The following is an 18,411-nucleotide window of genomic DNA, read 5'->3' on the forward strand; positions in this document are numbered from 1 at the left end:
ACAGCAGCCAGCCCAGCACGGGCTTCCTGCAGCACTTGGCTTCCGGCTGATGGGTGCTGCTTCACTTCCCTCCTGGTTTCACTGCACCTTGATGCTAACCCAAGACAAAACCTCACCCTGGGGTGTGCTGGAGGGATCCCCACTGATCTGGTGTGGCAGGAGTGATTCGGGGTCTCCATCCCCAAATGGGGGACAAGAGGCTGTTTACTTGTGGAGCAAGCAGTTCCTCCTCTCCCCATCCGTGTCCCCAGAGGGATGCACCCAGGGCTGTGCCTGCTGTCCGGTGCCACCGAGCCCCCGGCAAACCCAAGCATCCTTGGGTCCTTGGTGCAGAGGGCGAGTTTCCAGCCTTGAGGCTTCTCTTCCTCATCCCGTGGCCGGGCTGGGCAGGGAGGCGGCCAGAGCGCAGCCTCGGGGGTGGCACTGCCTGGGGAGGAGGAGGAAGAGGAGGAGGAAGGCGGGTGGGGTCCGAGGCTCCCTCTGGCCCCACCGCATCGGGACTCGGCGGCTTCCCTCGGGCGCACCATGAGCGGCCCCAACGAGGCGGCAGAGACCGGGACCCCCCCGGCGCTGTCCGGCAAGGTGGGAGGCGGCGCGGGGGGCAGGAAGGGACCCCCCCAAGCCCTGTCGGGGTGGAGGTTGAGGGGTCTGGGGGTGGGAGACCGGGAGGGGGTCCCGGAGGCCGCCCGCTTCCTCCGGTGCCGCGATCGTGCCCAGGAAGCGGCTGCGGACCGGGGAAGGGGAAGGGGGAAGAAAGCAGCGGTCCCAGCAGAGCCATGCCCAGCCCTGCCCGCCCCTGCCCTTGGGGAGCCCGGGTGTGGGGATGAGGGCCCCGACTGCCCCCCGGGAGGTGGAGGCAGGGGGTGCCTGCCCCGGGGAGGTCTCTAAAAGCCGGTCCTGTCCTTCCCCGGGCAAGGGGGCTCCTGCCAGCTCGGCAGTGGTGCCCCCATCATAGAGGGCAGGGATGCAGGACCCCATCCAGCCCATCGCAGCATCCCAAGGGCAGTGGGGAGAGGGCAGTGTGTGTGCCCCGGAGCCGAGCCAGCCCCCACACCCACCCTAAACCACTTTTATTCCTGTGCCTTTATCCTTCCCTCTCTGCCTCCTTTCAGTGGAGGGCAATTTTTGTGTCAGAGGGAGGAATTCAATTGCCAGCTTGAGCTGGAGTGAGGTGGAGGCAGAACCGAGCGGTGTTCCCAGCTGCTTGGGCTGGGTCAGGGTGCCCCAGGGCAGGATTCGACCAGCAAAGTGAATTGTCAGGAGGCAGAGCATGTCCAGCCCCCAGCTCTGGCTGTGCTGGTCCAGGAGGGTGGCCATGGCTCACTGTGTTCAATGGGGCTGTGTGGGTTCACTGTGTTCAGTGGAGCTGTGTGGGTTCACTTGGCAGGCTCCAGTGTCCCCACACTGTGGGCTTGTGGGGATGGACCTTCTTGATGGAGTCCTGTTCACTGCTGGTTTTAGGCAGGGAGTAGATAAGTCACCATCAGGTTAATTATTGCTGGGCAGGAAAGGGCTGCTGCCTGCAAGCAGGAAGGAGAGCACGGCATTGAGGCACTGGATAAGGAGGTGGTTATGGAGACCAGCATCGGTCCAGGGTGCTGCCCGCCCAGCTCCGGCACTGAGGGAGCCCAGGCTGAGCCTGTTTGCTTAGCAGGAGGGGAAAAGGCGCTGTGTTTGCTTTGGTGTCTGCCCCGACAGGGTGAGAGTCCCGGACACGGCGGGGCTTGCCCAAGCCTTGCATCATAGAGTCATACAATAGTCACGGTTGGAAAGGACCTTGAAATCATCCAGTTCCAACCCCTTGGGGTCCTATCCCACCCCCAGCTCTCATGGAGCTCCCTAAACCCATCAGAACCAGCCCTGGGGAAAGGAACAGAGGGACAGAAGGGACCAGGAGGGGGGGGGTCAGCATCACCTCAGAGATGCTGCTGCATCCCTGCCCCGCTGACACCTCTCCCTGCGCACATCTTGCAGGTGATGTTACTTGGAGACTCGGGCGTGGGGAAAACCTGCTTCCTGCTCCAGTTCAAAGACGGAGCCTTTCTCTCCGGGATGTTCATAGCCACCGTGGGCATAGATTTCCGGGTGAGACCCGCACGGCTGCCGGCCCCTCGCCTCCCCTCACTTACACCTGAGCCAGGATGGGGCCCAGGGGAGGGGGGATGGAGGGTTTCCAGCCTCTGCACCCCAACCAGCAGCAGGCACCATCTGAAACTCTTCCACCTCTCCCTGGGAGAGTGGTAACGGACACAAGAGCCCATGGAAAGCATCCCGTCTTGTCTTCACATCAGCAAACAGACTTGGTTTAGTCCATCTGGTGGGTGCATGGGCTGGGGTGTGCAGTGGGTGACCAGCACATTCCACTGGCCAGCGCCTGGTGGGGACAAACACTGGTTGGGGTAGGTTTATGCCTCGAAGGGCTGAAATTGGCTGCTGAGGAGTTGTTATGGCCATAGGGTCCCTTTCAAACCCTCCCCATTGCTCTCTGCTCACCAGTCCCGGCTGCAGGGGCTGGCTGTGTTTGCAGCACGGGGTTTGAGCAGGATGGAAGTGATGGGGGTGCCCCCGGGCAGGGCTCTGCTGTGGCTGCAGGCACGTGTTGAGTGTGGTCGAGTGTGGTTGGAGCTTCCTCTGCCTCCGCAGCTGCAGTAGCTCCGGTTTCCTGCTGCCTTTGGGCTGCTCTTGCAGGGGCTGAGGAGCAGGGGTTGGGGTTTGCTCTGGAGGGGTCTTGTGGCCTCTTCAACCACCAAAGTCATGAGGGAAGGAAAATGCCACATCCCACTGCTGGGGTGTTAGCAGCCTTGTGCGAGCATCCCCTGCAGCATCTCCCAGCTTCCTGCTGTAGGTCATTTCCAGTCTCCCAGGGCACGGTTTTGTTCCATTCAGCCCATTTGCTCAGTTTTTTTCATCTCCACATGGGCTGAATTTCCATTTCAAACAATTCCAGGCCACCAAATTATTTATAGGGGTCCTCTCTTTCCAGACTCATCCCTCCAACCGTGATTCTTCAAGAGCCTTACAATAGCCCTGCAGTAACTCCTGCTTTGCTTTCTTCTGGCCTCTAGAGAGAAGTCCCTGCACTTCCAAGTTGAATACAGTGCTTGCTTCAGCTCTGATAACTGCCTCCCTGCTCACTTGCAAACGTGTCCTTCTTTCTCAGTCCCAGCCCAGCCTTAAACCACCCTAACCTGGAGATTTCCTCCTGCTGTGCTGGATAAAGCCATGTTCTACCTGTACCCCCCCTGCATCATCAGCCAGCTCCTTAGGAGCCACAGGGGGTGCTGCCTATAGGAGATAAGTGAGGCACCACATCTAAAGCAGGCTGGGATCTTGTCCTGTTTCCATCAGAGCCTGATTCTGCTCTTTTACACCCTGGCACAAGGGGATGCTGCTCTGGGATGACGCTGTAGCTGCAGCCCCCCCAGCAGGACTGTGGTTTGTAGCAATGGGGCTTCAATGTCCAGCTCCATGGGCAGCCTGGCTTCATCCCACCAGCCAGGGGCAAGCAGTCGAGGGGATGGGACACAGATGCTCCACACTGGGGCTGGATGGCATCCGCACCAACACTGATGGATGGGTTTTCCTTCTCTCCTGCAGAACAAAGTGGTGGCTGTGGATGGTGTGAAGGTGAAGTTGCAGGTGAGCTATGGGAGGGGATGAGCAATTCCCATAAGGATTGCTGGAACATCCTCCCCAGGCCGAGCGCGAAGTCCGCTTGGAGCCATTGGGGCATCCCCATGTCAGAGGGTTCCTCTCCCTGCTCTCACTGGGGTGGCTTCTCAGCAGATCTGGGACACAGCAGGACAGGAGCGCTTCCGCAGCGTCACCCATGCCTACTACAGGGATGCCCAAGGTGGGTTTGGTGTCCAGCAGGGATGGGGGAGACCGGCCGGAGAGCATCCCTGCAGCAGGGCAATGCCTCTGCCTCTTCCCTTCCAGCCCTGCTCCTGCTCTATGATATCACCAGCAAGATGTCCTTCGACAACATCCGTGTGAGTCCCTGCCGTGGGTCGGGATCGTGTTTTTCCCCAGGGCTCGTCAGTGCCCTGTTTGGGTTGCTGGGTGTTTTTTAGGCAGTTTGAAGCCTGGTTGACATGTAAGAGCGGTCTGTTGTGGCCAGACCCAGCCAGCCAGGAGCTGTTCCCCTGGGTGCTTGGCTGGGTGCTGCATGGCTGGGTGCTAGAGGGAGAAAACACGGTTTGGGATGGGATGAATTATGCATAGCCTTGGGCTGTAGCCAGGAGATGGGGTGTTCTGGGGACTGTTCAGCTGTGATGCTGGAATAGTTCCCATGTTACAGTCACTCTCCCCTATCCCATGGCAGCGGGTGAGGGCTGGGAGGGGAGGGATGGATGCACCGCTCACCCCAACACAGCCCTGCTGCCCCACAGGCCTGGCTGACGGAGATCCATGAGTATGCCCAGAAGGACGTGGTCATCATGCTGCTGGGCAATAAGGTGTGTGCAGGGCATCCTTTCACCCCATGGTTTGCTGTGCTCTGCAGTGCCAACCCAGCCCTTGCTGTCCCCATGGCTATGCAGGGATGGGGCTCAGTGGGTGCATCCTGCCTGCACCCTCTGCTGGGCTCTGGTGCTTTCTGGGCTCATCCAGGCCCAGAGGTGACTCCAGAGATCTGGGGGGTTAGGAGGGTATGAGGGGACCAGTGCTCCCGGCAGCCAGTGGAGGGCAGCACCAGGCTGAGGCTCTCGGCATGGGATGCTGCTTGCTACGGGATACTGCCGGGAATGGGATGCTGCTGGGTACAGGATGCCCACCCAGATCCTGGATGCATCCCCAGATCTCAGGTACCCCCAAGCCCCAGAAGGCCAACCGGGTACCATGCTCTCTGGAAGTTCCAGTTTTCCAGTGCCCAACTGGGTTATAGATTTTCCCTTGGGACTGGATTCCCCTTGGTTCCTTGATGGCACTGGGTACTTTGATGACCAGCAGGATTCCAGAAGGCCCCTTCTGGGTCCAGGTACCAGATGCTGCCCTAGGTCCCCAGTGTCCCCAGGTCACAGATTCCCTCCCAGCATCCTCGATGCCCCCAGGTCCAGATGCTCAACAGGTTCTGTATTCCCTGGGCACTGGATGTTCTCCAGTCCCTGGTTCCTGCAGTTCCTCTACACCCCATAGTGCTTGCCAGATGCCCCAGGGTGCCAGCCAGCCCTGGTATGTGCTGACACTTCCTTTCCCTTGGCAGGCAGATGTGAGCAGCGAGAGGGCTGTGAGGACAGAGGATGGAGCATCGCTGGCCAGGGTGAGCCATGCTGGGGTCTAATCCTGCTGCAGCCCCCCCCATATGACCGCATATTGTGCAGGGTCCCCACACAGCTGTGCCATCCCCTCTGATGGGTGCTCAAACCTGGCTCTAGCACAGGCAGTGTGGGACATAAAACCTGGGCAAGGCAGGGAGGGGATGGCACCTTGTCCCCAGGCATCAGCCAGGCAACAAGGGCGGGGGGGGTTTGGGTCTCTGGGTGATGGGGCCATGCTGCCCTTGCAGGAATATGGGGTGCCTTTCATGGAGACAAGCGCCAAGACAGGCATGAACGTGGAGCTGGCATTCCTGGCCATTGCCAAGTGAGTACCGGGGGGGGGGGGGGGGTGTCACAGGGCTGGGCATGGGAGGTGTCTCCTGCAGCTCAGGTGGGGTTAATGCAGTCCCATGGCTGCAGGGAGCTGAAGCAGCGCGCGGTGCAGCCGCAGGATGAGCCCCGCTTCCAGATCCACGACTACATCGAGTCACAGCAGAAGAAACCCAACTGCTGTGCCTTGGCCTGAGAGCGAAGGGGGAGCCGGAGGGAGGCAGGCGGGGGGCCTGATCCTGCCCTCGAGATCCTGCGGGAACCAGCCTCTGACCAGCCAAGTGTGGACAGGACAATACAGTGGAGTGAGGAGAAACATCATCCCAGCATCAGGATCCAGGGGCCAGATCCTGCTGCCCTGTGGGACAATGCTTGGGAATAACCAGGGTGTGATAGCTGCCAGCCCAGCAGGGAGCCACGGTGATGTCTCCATCAGCCAAGCAGGATGCAGGATGTGGCTCCACGGCTCACTAAAGGCCCCTTAGAGTGCCTGGAGGGGTTGGATGTGTGCCATGGACAAGTCCTCATGCAGCCCATGGCCCTCTCCTCCTCTGAAGCCATCCCTACTCTTGGCACTGCTCTTGTCCAGCTGGAAGGGCCTGACCCAGCCCCTGCATCCCGGTGCTGCTGGTGACCATGCTCAGCCGGGGCTCCTCACTGCTGTGGTTGCTGCTTTATCCTCCTGCCACCATGAGGACAGAGATGTCCCTGTTGTGTTGTTGTCTTGTTGGGAAGCACTGGGATGAGGAAGTGTCCGGCCAAGCCTGTTCCTTGCCCGTGCAGCTGACATGAGAAAGGAGACTCCCTTGGGAGCACCCCAATGAACCTGGGGCATTTCTGGTGCACACAGCAATATGAGAAGCCTTTATTCCCCCTCTTGTGCAGTCACAGGAATTAAGAGACTTTATTTTTGTTGATGAGTGAAGCCTTTTTCTTTCCAGTCCCTCCAAACAAAACCACCTCCGGCCTCCCACTAAGAGTTGGTGGGATGGAGGTGCCAGGTTGGCCTGGGGCTGCTCTTCCTGCTGGCTCCCATCGCTGCACATGGAATACAGCTCTTTGCTTCCTGCTGCTGGCAAACAGCAGCTGAAACCCACTCTCTGGTGAGAAGATGCCTGAGATGCTTCAGCCAGCAAACACTGCTACACTGGGCACCGGGTGCAAGGCTCTGTCCCTGCATCACTGCACATCCCCAGTGCTACGTTAACCCCTCCATCACGCTGCTGGTCTCTCCAGCGCTACCCAGGGCAGTGGGTATTTGGTGTTTAGGTGAGGACCTGAAGTGAAGGGCAGTGGAAGAGGGCACAGCCACACGTAGGAATCAGGCACATCCATCCCCACCAGTGGTTGCCCTCTCTCTGCACCCCAGCTGCCCATCTCTTTACTTGCCCGGGTGCCTCCTTTGCTGCCTCCCCGCTCCTGGGTTTCTCTTTGCAAGTTTTCACATTAAAGCCGGGTATTTCCAAGCTTTGCCTCCTCCTGGGTGTTTTATGGCGTGAGAAATCCCTGCCCCGGCTCTGCACCGTGGGAGGCTGCTGCAGCCGAGCACTGCACAGCAATGGGGCCCCCCACAGCAGCCGTGGGGCGGGGGAAGCACCCGCGGCCTCTTCCTCCCCACTGAGGCTTTCGTTGTATGTTTCAGACAGTCCAAAGGTGAGGGGGAAGAGCAAACATGGCCTGTTAAATTAAAACCAACCTCCTCCCCTGCTGTTCTCATGGTGCGGAGTCCAGCATTCCCCAAATAACTCCGTCTTCCCACCAATGGCATTGCTGCGGACGCTTGGCTGATGTCTGCAAAAAATGCTGGATGGCTTCAACACAAACAGACGTTGGCTCTTTTCTGCTTTCCCCCCTCCAGCCCGAGCTCCCTTAACGTCACAGGGAGCCACAAAGGCCCTGGTAGGAGGAGGCAGCGCCGGTGCTGCCTGTGCCCTGCCATTCCATGGGTGCTCTGGAGTACCAGGGACCCAAAAGTAGCTCCAGCTGTTTCCTGTGCTGCCACTTTTCTCTCTTATCACGGTTCCATGCTCAAAACAGCCCTCTTGGGGCTGAGTTTGGTTTCCTGACTTAGAGCAGCATCCCCAAAGAGCATCCCACTCTGTCTCACCCCTGAGCACCCATGGTTGAGGAGCTGTGCCCCCTTGCCAAAGGGAGGGCTGTGCAATGGAACCCCCCCATCCCTGGAGCTGTACTGTAACACTCTTGCCCCGGTTTTCCTCTCTGCAGGCATCTGCTGCCGCTGCCGTGGGATTCCTCTCCGCTGCCTTTCTCAGGGCTGAGCAAATGCTCAGCCAAGTGGAGGAAACAAATGAGCCCACCCTCTGCTCCCAGCCCGGCCCCATGAAGCTGGAGCACGGCCACCCCCAGCACACGGGGGTGTCTCAGCCACCGGGGTCCCTGCAGCCAGGCCTTGGTGCAGAGCCGTGGAGGGATGTGTCCTGTGCTGCTGTCACCTCCTTGCTCACCCACCTGCAGCATGGTTCAACGTGATCCTGGGTGTCCTGAGGACCTTTGGCCAGCCTGAACTTCAGCCAGGCCTGAAGCCCTGCAGTGAGACACACCAATGGTACCCCCATGCCACCCTCCACAGGACAATGCTGGGGGACAGGGGCCAGTTTGAGTCCAGGCTTGCTGCTGCCTTGCTCTGCCCTGGCTCACTGGGGACACCAGGATCTCACACTCCTACAACCCCCCCTGCAGCCACTTCTGTTTCCCAAGCTGCCACGGAGCACATGAGTCCAGGGCAGGGGCAGAGCAATTCCCTCCCAGGGTTTCCTTCACCTCCCTTCCCAGCTCCAGGGTGCTGAGTGGGACTCGGTGCTGCTCTGGGGACCGGGAGTTGCTCTCCTATTTCCACCGCACAGCGGGTTACCGGTGAGCTCGGCCTCGGCGCTGCTTTCCCCCGCGATTTCGCTTTGGGGTTTTTACTTCACTTTTGAAGCACTGAGCACCCTCCAGCCCTCCCCGTCGAACCGGCCTTGGAGCACCGGGCAAGGGGACAGAAGAGATGGGATTCGAGAGGCTGGTGTGCGCCACCTCTCCTGGTCGTGCCCCGTCGGGGCTCTTTGCGGTCACCCCGGGGGAAGGAAGAGCCGGCCCACGGCCAGGGACCATGAGGGATCAGCGGTGAGAGGAGGCTGGCCCGGCTGGCGACCGGCACCCAGGGGAGGTGGCCCCGGGGAGGGGTCCCGACCCCGCTGTCGGCGCTAGGACCCTGCGGCCAGGACGAGAGACCATATTTACATCCCCCACCCATCTTAATTTGCATAACCCCGCCCCTGAATGGATATAACCACGCCCATGCTTTCCTTGTGTGGCGGCCGTCTCCCTGCCGCGCTCTCCCATTGGTGGCCGCTCACCCCTCGCCCCGCCCCTCGCTATAAGAGCGGCCGACGGGAGGGGCGGCAGCGCAGAGCGCTCGGCCGGACGGGGCGGGCGTGTTGGCCCCGCCATGAGCAGCAGCGCGGTCCCCGCGGCGCGGCTCTGCCGCCTGGAGCGGGGGCCGGACGGGTACGGGTTCCACCTGCACGGCGAGAAGGGCAAACCGGGCCAGTTCATCCGGCTGGTGGAGCCGGGCTCACCGGCGGAGCGCTCGGGGCTGCGCGCCGGGGACCGGCTGCTGGAGGTGGATGGCGAGAACGTGGAACGGGAGAGCCATCAGCAGGTGGTGGAGCGCATCCGCGCCGCCGCCGGGGCCGTCAGCCTGCTCGTCGTGGACTCGGCGGCCGACGAGCAGCAGCAGAAGCACGGCGGGGCGGTCACCGAGCCCCCCGTGAGCAGCGGGCAGGCGGCCCCGGAGCCGGCGGAGCCCGCGGCGAGAGAGCCCAGCGGCGGGCAGCGGGTAAACGGGGGATCGGGGGCAGAGCGCTGGGAGATGGATGGGGGGGGGATGTCTGGGGGAGCGGAAGGGTCGGGACCGGCCCCGGCCCCGGCTGTCGCCTCGCAGCCGAACGACCAGGCTTGGCAGCCGCCGTGTTGGCGCCGGCCTCCCCCGGGCGCCCGGCGTGGTTTCGCTCTCGGTTGTTTCTTTTTCGCTTTGGTTGAAGCGCGGCTCCCCGGGAGCGCCCCGCCCCGCTCCGGCTCCTTCGGTTATTGCTGCAGTTCCTATGTTAATGATCCTCGGCAGCCGCGCTGGGTGGCGAGCGGGGGCAGACCCATAACCGAGCAGTGTCCCGGAGCCCTTGGGCCCGGCCTTGTGCTGCAGGGCCGGTAAAACCGGGTGGGAAGACCAACAGGGAGCCAGAGCAGTGGCGGGTGAGCCCCAGCCCAGGGCTGGGTTAAGGGTGTCTGGGTTAGGGGGGTCTGGCTTTAACCCGCTCCAAAATACAACAGTAAAAGCTGTACTGGGTATTTGGGGGGCCTGTAGGTGTTGGTGGCATCACTCGTGCCCTGGGTGTAACCAGTCTCTGCTATGGAGTAGAGATTGCAGAGCCTTTTCTGTGTGAAAAGGGGCTGATCTTGTCGTTGGTCCCCATGTACGGACACCTACTAATATAGGAATGTTGGCTGTAAGTGGTACGTGGGAGTAGCAGTGGCACAAATAAAGTGATGCAGAAAGGTGAGGAATTGAGAAATAGCTGACCTTTCCTGTCCGGAGCCGTTCCTAAGAGACGCTCCGAGCTGCTGCAGACAACACTGCTTTCTGTTTACCCAGCAAAAACATAACGTTTGTTGTTACAACAGAGACATGGATGGGCTTCCTAGGAAGCAGGCTCCTGCTGCCCCTGGAGCGTGAGGGACGTGAAGGGGAGCTCCTATGATGTGTTATCAAGCATGATCTGTGAAGGGCTGGTGCTGTGGGGCCTTTCCGGTGCCAATGCTGAGCTCCAGGCACACTTTGGTGCCTCCTGAGCTGGTATCACGCAGGGGTTTGCTGAGAATCAGGTGATTTTTATTAGTTGTCTCCTGTTAGACTTTAGCCTCGTGCCAGCTGCCCATTGCCCCTGATTGGGTTGATCCATTGCAGGGCACTGCTCTCACCCCTGCCTGGCTAAAACATTGCCCCAGCACCTCCATGAGGCCCTTGTTAAAGTGGGAACAACCAGGTTCTGTCCCTGTCCCCATCCCCCTGGTCCCTCAGCTCTGGCTCCATACAGGGCTCTGCAGTGTTGCCCCACGCAGGAGGAATGTGCCTGCTGTCCTGTATTGCAGTGCCAGCGCTCCCTCGGGGCTGGTGACACCGTCTGTGCCGTGCTTTCTGCTCCCAGATCTCTCCATGGGCTGGGAAAAGGGATGCAGTTAATGCAGCTTGGGCCTGGGGGGCTGAGAATGTTCAGTCCCCAAGGGAGACAGAGCCCTGACATGTTGCATGGTGGCTGCCTGCCTGCTCTCAGGGGCTGTGCCAGGGTGATGCCAAGGGCATGGGAAGCCCTTTGAGGAAGCTTTGAGGGGGGAGCTCCAGCTGTGGATGCCCCACAAGCTCAGGGGAGAGGCTTTCGGGCAGTTACTGCAGCGGTTTCCCTCTGCTCGGGAGCAGGAAGTGGGTGCCATGGGGTGACATTGCCACACAGCCCCAGATGGTTTCTCAACAGGTATCAGGAAATCTTGTGGCTGGGGCAGGGGTGCAAAAGTGAGCAGGTCTGGAGGCATCGCCCTGGCTGGGTGTCCACCGGGCAGGGTGAGAAGATGCCAGGCAGGATGGCGGGCCAAGCTGGAGCGGGCAGAAAGGGATTTCTCTATGGTGAGCAGGGAACACACTGGTGTGCCTGTTCTCTGGCTGCTGGCAGGCACCCGGTGCCTGCAGCCCCCATCAGCCCCATCCCAGCCCCTTGGGTTAGTGGGATTCCCCTAGGATCACCGTGGTGGGAAGCGGGAGTTCTGCCTGTGTCAGAGTTCTGTTTGCTTTATTGGGCTGGACTTGCCTTTATTTACTTAAGGAGCTTGGAGACACTGGGTGCTGGGAGAGCAGCGCCAGCACCCTCACCGAGGGCTGTGCACGGGGTGAACGTACCTCACCTCCAGGCAGGATCCAACCTCTCTCCAAACCCCCCTGAGTCCTGCATAGTTTGATCCCCCCTGGTGCCAGGGGGCTCGGAAACCCCCATTGCTGAGCCTGGGCTGAGGAAGTTCTGGAGCATCCCTCCTCATTCCTATGGGTGTGCAGATCCCCCGGTGCCTGCAGTGCTGAGCCGCCGAGGTGACACTTCCACACCCCCAGGGCCAGCCCTGCAGCACCGGGACCGTCCCCAGCATCCCCCCCCACCCCCCCCCCCCCCCCCCCCCCGTGACAGCTCCTCCTCCCCCTGCCTGTGTTTCCGGAGGCTTCAACTGCTCACGAGTGTCTTGAGACAGCTTCATGCAAACCACAGGGTGTTACCGGAGCACCGGCTCAGCCTGCCCTTACCAGGGCAAGGCTTTAGCCACCAGCCCCAGGCTTCCCTAGAGTGCTAAACCAGAGCCCTCTCTTCCAGCAGTGCTCATCCCTCCTTGTCAAACCCTCCTAGGGTTGGGTTTTTGGGGTATAACAAGGACCAGATTCCCCTGCACCCCCCCCCCCCCCCCCCCCCCCCCCCCCCCCCAACACTTCCATTTGGGAGCGTTGCACTGGGAATAGCCGGTGTCTAATTAGGAAATGAATTAAATTTCCTCTCGAGGCAGCTGCATGAAAAGCAGCTCCAGTCGAACGGGACGTGACGAGGATGCTGCGAGGAGGCTGCTTTGCATCCCCTTTGTATGAAGCCCGAATGCGCGCGCCAGATTTCAGGACCCGTGTGAATTTGCTGGCCCAGGCATCCTTGGAGCTGTTGTGTTTCTCTTTGGGAATGCTGCTGCTGACGGGCTTGTTGCTGCTTGTAGGGCTGCAGGGAGTTTCCTGCCGCTTGGGCTTTCAAAAGCTGCCCTGAACTTGTGGGGCTGGGAGATGGGGATCAGGTCCTGGCACACACACAGGGGGTCCCCACATCGGTCGGTGGTAAAGGTGCTGGGGAGGGATGGTCTGATGCTCCTGGAGGGGGAGAAGTACCCGTCCTGTTCTAGGGCAGGATGTGGTGCTGCTGAGTTCCCCATTCCACACGGGCATCTCTATGGGCTGATGTCCCTCTGCCACCCGTGGTGCACATGAATGGGTGGCACAGGATGTCCATGCTGGGGGCTGAGTCCATCACCCCCCGCTGCCCTCCCCACCGGCGGCTGTAATTGCTTGTAACAGGCTCTGCTGGCTAATCCATGCCCCAGCACCACGAGCTGCTGCTGCTGGAGGAGAGGATATGAAAGCTTATAGAAATTAGGGGCATTTCCGTTTTCCCGCTGTTCAGCTCTCAGCCCCACAGCTTTCTCCATGTCTCTTGGAACCCCCCTGGCCAGGGAGACCTTGGGGCTGAAGGGATGCGGATGCCCTACTGCAGGGTGTTTGTCCTATGGAAGATTGGATGCATTTATAGTTTTCCATCAGGAATGGTGGCTGCCATAGGGTTCCTGCTGGCACAAGGGGCTTGGGAAGGGTGAGGGCAGCCTGGCACACTGCGCTCGAGGAACTGCCAGCCCCAGGCAGGGGGATGCTGTGGGGCCGGGTCATGGCTCGGCCGGGCTCCCCTGGCCCCGGGTGCTCCTGCCTTCACCAGCGGCCTTTGAGGGCTTGATCTTTCCTCTCTGCCGTGACCCCTGTCCGTCCATCCTGCAGGGATCCCCCCCACATCCATGGCTCCAGCGTCTCTGGGAGCCGGGGCTGCCAGGGCTTTGTTGGTGTGGATGGGAGCGAAGTCCTCCCTCCTCCTCCGGGAGCGCTGCCAGCGCTGTTTGCCGGGTGCTCCCTCCGTCTTTGTCCCGAGCTATCGGCCTGGAGCAGCCCCGTGGTGCTGCCAAGGGCACCGGGAGCAGGGGTGGTCACAGAGCCTGAGCCCCCTTCCCAGGCCCTTCCTCCAGGCTCCTGCTTTTTGGCCTTGATTTGGGTTTTCCCTGTCCCTCCCTAGGGATCATTGCCCGGGTGGATGGAGGGTGCAGTCGTAACAGCCTGGATGGGGTTTTGTCATGGCATTGGGCTTAGTAGTTGCAAATGCATCACCCTGGAGCATGCGGGAGGCTGTACAACCATAGTGCTGCCAGATGTGGGGTGTCAGCACCCCAAGAACCAGGCTTTCTATCAGGGAGCAGAGGGGATTTCATGGCAAGAAGTGAGATTGCTGTGCAGGGAGTAAAGAGCAGCAAAGTATGGGTATGGCAGGGGCAACTCATGCAGTGAATGTCCCCAGTGATGCTGTGAGTACCAAAGGAGAAAAACCATCTCAGAAGAAAGAATAAGTACTCAGTATCCCTCCATGGTGAGGAACATTTCAGGCTTGGCTGCTGAGAGAGCCCTAACAAAGCCCTGGAGGTGGTGGCCAAGGCTGGATCAAACCATATTATACATAGTTAGGTAGAAGTGGTGTTTGGGTGCTGGTGTTTGTGTTGCCTGGTTCCTCTGATGCTTCCTTGCATCCTACTCCCAGATGGGTGAAGGCAGCTTCTGGGGATGCTCCTGTTTCTCCCCTCTCCTCACAGTGTGGAGAACTGTGCTCATGGGGAGCTGGTGCAGGGCTGTGGCTGCCCCACTTGGGTTCCCTGGCTCTGGGTGCTGGTGGATCCACAGGTCAGGGTGAACCCGGGTGCAGATGAGCTGGGTGTTGTCTCCTGGAGAGGTGATTGTCCCATCCTGATAGCCCAGATTGTCCCAGCTGATTGCTGCCCCGGTTGAGCTGGTTTCTCTGTTTTGCAATCCCAAAGGGTCCTGCTGGGACTTTGAGGTGCAGCAGCATCAGGGCTGCTCTGCCTGCATCCCAGCTGCCTGTCCAAGCCCCATGTGCCCATTCCCATGGCTGTGGGGTGCTTTGGGGTGGTCCTGTGGCTGGGTTTGCATCTTGCCAATGGGGTTATGGGGGGAGCTGCGTTGGTGGCTGAGACTTCTCCTATAGCAAAAGCTTTCCAGGTAGGGTGGGTGGAGGATGCTCCCCAGCAGCCTGGCCTGTGTTTCCTCTTCCTCCTTTATGTGGTGATTGCAATCCTGATCCCAAGAGGAGGAGTGTGGTCTGGGAGCACTCATAATAACATATTTGTTTAACGTTTTACTGCAATTAGTGTGCCCTGCACGTAATTAAACAAGTAGAGCTTGGGTTCACAGGGTGTTTTGGCACCCTGTGTCCCACCTTGAGGTGTCTGTGGGTGCAGGTCACCACAAGGACATCACTCAAGTGGATACCTGATGGCCCTCGGGTGTCGGGGGGTTCTGGGAGCAGCTTTCCCACAGGCTCATCCCATTGCAGGAGGAGCTGCGGCCCCGGCTGTGCCGCATGAAGAAGGGTCCCAATGGCTACGGCTTCAACCTGCACAGCGACAAGAGCCGCCCAGGGCAGTACGTCCGTGCTGTGGACCCCGACTCGCCAGCCGAGGCAGCAGGGCTGGCCCCCCAGGACCGCATCATCGAGGTACAGTGGCACAGAGGGGGGATGCTCCCTGGCATCCCAGTGCCGGGAGGTGACCCCGGTGACTCAGGGTGCAGCCGGTCCCCACCCAGGGGTGCAGCACTGCAGAGGGCTGGGGCTGAACGCTCATTATCCAGCCTGCCCCGAGCATGAGCACCCCATGGGTGTCCCTGGGGTGGGGCAGGCTGAGGACAAGGTGTACGATGGCCCCGAGCGCTGCCACTGGCTATGACCGGGGTGGGGATGGACCCACAAGGGCAAGAACCAACCCTGCTGCTCACCAGGGTGTGGGGCTGCTGCCTCTCTTGGCACAAAGCTTTAGGGTCACTGGGGCCTGTGCACAAGGGGTTTGTGCCTTGCCCGTGCTGCCCATCTCCTGCACCAGTGCCAGGTCCATGCTCTGCCAGGCTGCTCCCTGCCTGTGTGATCCCGTGCTAATCACTCAGAGGAAAATCTGCTTTTAATGAGGTTTTGCTGCCTTCACCGCTAATCCCTGTGAGGCTGCAGGTACCTGTGGGGGCTATGGGGTGGTTGTGCTGGGGTTGTGTCTGGTACCATGACCGGTACCCATTCCAGAGGGATGGATGGCCTGCGGCTCCAGCAGTGATGTGGTGCTGTGCCCACAGGTGAATGGGGTGTGCATGGAGGGTAAGCAGCACGCTGACGTGGTGGCAGCCATCAAGGCGAGTGGCGATGAGACCAGGCTGCTGGTGGTGGACGTCCTCACCGATGAGTTCTTCAAGAAGTGCAAGGTGGTGCCCTCGGAGGAGCATCTCACAGGTCAGTGGGGGGTTTGTGTCACCTCTTCTTGCTCTGTGTCACCTTGTCACCAACCCTGAGGGTGCTGAGCCCTAGGAGGTGCGGATCCCATCACCCTGGGGACAAGCAGGGTCACCCAGCTCTAGGGAAGGCGGGTTTATGGCCCTGGGTTGCACTTTGGCAGGGTTTATGGCTTGGGGAGCAAAGAGCCAGCAGCCGCCCTTCGCTCTCCTCCATAGCCTTGGCCCAACCGTGGTCCCCTCCCTGTTGTCACTGGTACCTGGGAGGACAGTGGGGTGTCACTGGGCTCCATGTCAGGGCTGTCATCGTGGGGATGTGCCTGGTGCCCACCAGCATCCCCATGTGCTGTGGGGCTGCCTGTGATTGCAGGTTAAAAACTGTGACCTGGCCAGACCCTGGGTAGTGCTGGGTGAGCTTTGGCCATGGGAAGCCTTTGCCATGTTCTGCAGTCCCTGTTGCAAGGGGTAGAGCAAGCTCATCCTCACCCTGCATCCATGTCCTTGTCCTGCAGGTCCCTTGCCAGAGCCAGTTGTCAATGGCGATGTAGGGAAGGTAAGAGCCTCACCTTGCTTTTCATCATGTCTGTGCCAGTCCCCAGGCAGGGACCCTGCCTGGTTAGGTCCCCTCTGCCCATGGCTGGGTGATGCCACCATGGACCACAGTGATCTTTGACTGCCACTGGGAAAGGAGCCAGTGCCCTTCAGAAAGGGGATTGATTACTTGTGGTGCTGAGCATCAAGGAGCCTTCCTCCCATCCTTATGGCACTGCAGGGCTGGGAGCCCTTGTGCTGCTCCAGGGAAGCAGCATCCAGCCCTGTGCTGCCCTCCTCCTCCTCCTGCTAAAGCCAGGGCAATCTGGCTGGGGTTTAATCCTTCCCCGCCCCGGATGGGCAGCACTGGAGGCATTACTGAGCCTGGAGCTCACTGGGGATTATGTGTGGGGAGGGCGGATTTCCCAGCCCCTGTGTGGAACTCGCTGCTCCAGGGGCCATTCCCAAAGCCCAGGGCTGGAGCTGCCTGGCTCACGCTTGCTCCCTGCTCCCTCCCAGGAAAACGGTGCAGAGCCACGGTCCAGCTCTGTGTCCGAGAGCCCGTCCAGCCCCGGGCCATTGGCCACATCCCCTAACTCCAGCGATACCCACAGCAAGGTAGGGCTGGGGATGCTGGGGGAGGCTGTGGCTGGGAAGTGGGGTCCAGGCTGTTGTAGGGGGCACAATGGGTCTGATGCAGCTTCTTGCCCCCCAGTCTGACACACAGGAGGGTGACAAGCGCCATTCAGCATCCGGCTCCCTCCTGGACCTCGACATCCCACTGGCAGTGGCCAAGGAGCGGGCACACCAGAAGCGCACCAGCAAACGGGCTCCCCAGATGGACTGGAGCAAGAAAAATGAACTGTTCAGCAACCTGTGAGGGTCCTATGGCCCCCCCTGGCCTCGCACCCACCTCTTCTGCATCCTCTCTCTGTGCTCCATGGGGTACAGGCCTGCTTCCCATCACCTTGGCTGGAGCAATGGGGCTCAGTGGCCAATGGGCATCCCGGCAGTGGGGTCCTGATGGGGGTTTGGGGCTAGAGAGAGCCAGGGGGTGCTGGGGGTGCCCCCTCTTATGAGCCTCTTTTTGGGATGCTCCTCTAGCCCTGCTCACCCTGGTAGGCACAAGTGGGGACCGGGGGGGGGGGAATCAAGGACTCGGGGTGACCTGATACCAAACACTTCCTGCTGTTCCCTGGTTCTTCCTCCCATCCCAAACAAAGCCCATCTCCCTTTGAGTCATCCCCCCCCCTGCTTTTGCCCTTTAGCTCCAAAACCTGAGGCTTTGAGTGACTTTTAGCATCCCCAAGCCACTGACCACAGCGGTTCGGCCCCTGCCTTGGTGAGCTCCGTCCATGATACCCATGTCCCTTTGTCCCTCTGGCTGCAGGGAGGGACACGGGTGCCCAGTATGGTGGGGAGCCCCCAGCACCCTGCCCCTGGGGCTGTTTTGGGAGAGGAGAGGGTGTCCAGAGCCAGCACAGCAAGCAATAATCACCTCCCTTGCTCCTGCTCACTCCTGGAGACAGAGCTGATCAGGGTTTGAATCCAACACTGTGTAATTTAAAGGCTTCTCAATAGACTCTTGGGTTTTTTTCTCTCCAAAATAAGAGTTTTCCAATCACACTGTTTTTTTTTCTTTCTTTTTTTTTAATGTATTTTGTGGAAATTCTTCCTGTGGATGTTTTGTTTCTGTGTGTTGCGATCGGGTGTTGTTGTACTGTCAAGCTAAAGAGAAATCCTGGTTACTGGAATAAACCTTCCTGACTTCCCATGTCTGGTTTAAGGCTAAATCCTTCCGCAGCCTCCGGCTGTGTGGGGCTCACCGGGGGCTCCTTGCTGTGCTGCAGGGGCTGGGGAAGAGGCAGGTAATGCTCGCAGGGGTGGGGGACACTGGGGCTGGTTTGGGTGCCCCATAGCACCTGGTGGAGGGGTCAGACAAGGACTGGCTGGTTGCAGTGTGGGTTAATGCCTTGGGGTGATTAAAGGGCTCTAATCCCCCACCCTGGAGTGCGTGTGGGGGGGGTGATGCAAGGCTCTAATCTGTGCCTGCTGGCCTGGCAGTGATGCGGGGGGCAACCAAATCAGTCCCCAGGTGCTCCGGGGGGGTTTGGGGTGAGC

The 18,411-nt window shown here is 60.2% G+C and overlaps 2 protein-coding genes across 2 annotated transcripts; both read left to right on the top strand.

Moving 5' to 3' along the window:
* The first annotated feature begins 529 nt into the window (after nt 1-529).
* Nucleotides 530-6,262, top strand: RAB37 (RAB37, member RAS oncogene family). The gene is made up of 9 exons (XM_034067513.1): nt 530-582; nt 1,975-2,085; nt 3,598-3,639; nt 3,787-3,853; nt 3,940-3,992; nt 4,392-4,457; nt 5,204-5,260; nt 5,507-5,583; nt 5,679-6,262. The coding sequence occupies exons 2-9, from the start codon at nt 1,978-1,980 to the stop codon at nt 5,782-5,784; spliced, it is 576 nt and encodes a 191-aa protein (XP_033923404.1). The 5' UTR covers nt 530-582; nt 1,975-1,977; the 3' UTR covers nt 5,785-6,262.
* Nucleotides 6,263-9,008: 2,746 nt separating this feature from the next.
* Nucleotides 9,009-18,063, top strand: NHERF1 (NHERF family PDZ scaffold protein 1). The gene is made up of 6 exons (XM_034067512.1): nt 9,009-9,429; nt 14,822-14,983; nt 15,607-15,760; nt 16,272-16,312; nt 16,810-16,908; nt 17,006-18,063. The coding sequence occupies exons 1-6, from the start codon at nt 9,040-9,042 to the stop codon at nt 17,168-17,170; spliced, it is 1,011 nt and encodes a 336-aa protein (XP_033923403.1). The 5' UTR covers nt 9,009-9,039; the 3' UTR covers nt 17,171-18,063.
* The last annotated feature ends 348 nt before the right edge of the window (nt 18,064-18,411 follow it).

Source organism: Melopsittacus undulatus, chromosome 11 (genome assembly GCF_012275295.1).
Source record: "Melopsittacus undulatus isolate bMelUnd1 chromosome 11, bMelUnd1.mat.Z, whole genome shotgun sequence".
NCBI lineage: Eukaryota > Metazoa > Chordata > Aves > Psittaciformes > Psittaculidae > Melopsittacus > Melopsittacus undulatus.